The 1320-nt window shown below is 34.3% G+C and overlaps 1 protein-coding gene across 1 annotated transcript in view; it reads left to right on the top strand.

Moving 5' to 3' along the window:
• ATAD1 (ATPase family AAA domain containing 1) overlaps positions 1-1010 on the top strand; it is a gene marked incomplete at its 5' end in the record, with an annotated part of 404664 nt that extends 403654 nt beyond the window's left edge. The window contains 1 exon segment of the mRNA XM_044056305.1: positions 782-1010. Coding sequence (XP_043912240.1) covers positions 782-899 — 118 coding nt within the window.
• Positions 1011-1320: the final 310 nt, after the last annotated feature.

Genomic DNA, 1320 nt, shown 5'->3' with positions numbered 1-1320 from the left:
TAAAATATATATGTGTATATATATATATATATATATATATATATATATGTATATGTATATATGTATATGTATATGTGTATATGTATATATACAACTAAAAAAGAAATGAAAATAGAATATCAGTTAATATGAGAATTTCTCTGAGTTTGCAATCCTGATACTTTTGGCATGGATGAAGTCTATTTAGCCCTTTTGGATCAGACTTATGACCCTTGTTTCCCAAGCAAAGTTTTAAGATACAGATTAAAATAGACATGATATCACTCTCGTTTTACAAATTTTGTTCTTTCTGGGTCCGTTACATATTTTTTATAGTACTGTTTATAAGCATTATCCTTAACCCTCTTTTGTTTTTCCCTCACTATTTCTGACCTCGTAGGACAGAACTGGCTGGTTGATATAGGGTCATTTTCAAGTGAGACAACACCTTCACTGCTGATTGGCACCATCAGTTCTGCAAAACATCTTTGACAGCAGTGAGACCTGACAAAAATTTGCACTGAGCATTAGCATTCTGGTTGTAACTCCATGTAGCAAAGAGTGGTAAAAATGAAGAGGAAGATTTCAAACTGCAACAATTAGTGATAGCACTTTTCAAGGACAGATGATTATGTAATTTATTTATAAACTGTTCCTCCCTTCCAAGAGCTGGTCATTAGCTTGCTTTGCTTTGCTTTGTTGGTTACAGGACTACGGTTGTTTTACAGTGACGATGAAAAAGATTCCAAAAATACAAAATCTACCAACATTTTAAATAACCTTTTTGTTTTCATTTTTAAAGGCCAGATGCAGATGAAATCCGTCCAATGACACAACAGGATCTCAAGGCAGCCATAAGTAAGATGAAGAAAACCAAAGAAGCTGGAGTACATACATTACAGCATGTCAGCTTAGACTGAAAGTGCAAGTAGCTCGAATAACTTTTCATGTACAGGGAAATCTTCCTTCTTTGGTTTCTCCACTATACAGCAAGTAGTGAATGGAATGAATAAAGCTCAAATAGGAATATGTTTTCAGGTTTTGTGTTCTCTGTACAGTGGCCGTTACACTAAAGGCAGTGATTCGGCACCTATATATTACCTAATATGTGGTGGTTTTTAGTTTTATGACCGCATTTTAGGAGCAAAACCTTTTTTTTTGCCCTTGAGTGGGGGTCATGATATTCTGCAGTACTGTATCCAAATAATTTCCTCAGCAAAAAATAATCTTTGAAAGTATAGGAGAATGAATGGTGGATCAGTGTGACTCACGCTTTTTACCACTTTTTTTAATTGATGTAGGTGTCTTTCATTACTTGCTGGGTTTTTGTACATATGACTT

Source organism: Protopterus annectens, chromosome 14.part0, assembly GCF_019279795.1.
Source record: "Protopterus annectens isolate FY-2018-M chromosome 14.part0, PAN1.0, whole genome shotgun sequence".
NCBI classification, from domain to species: Eukaryota; Metazoa; Chordata; order Ceratodontiformes; family Protopteridae; genus Protopterus; species Protopterus annectens.
This window is presented reverse-complemented; position numbering and strand designations above follow the sequence as displayed.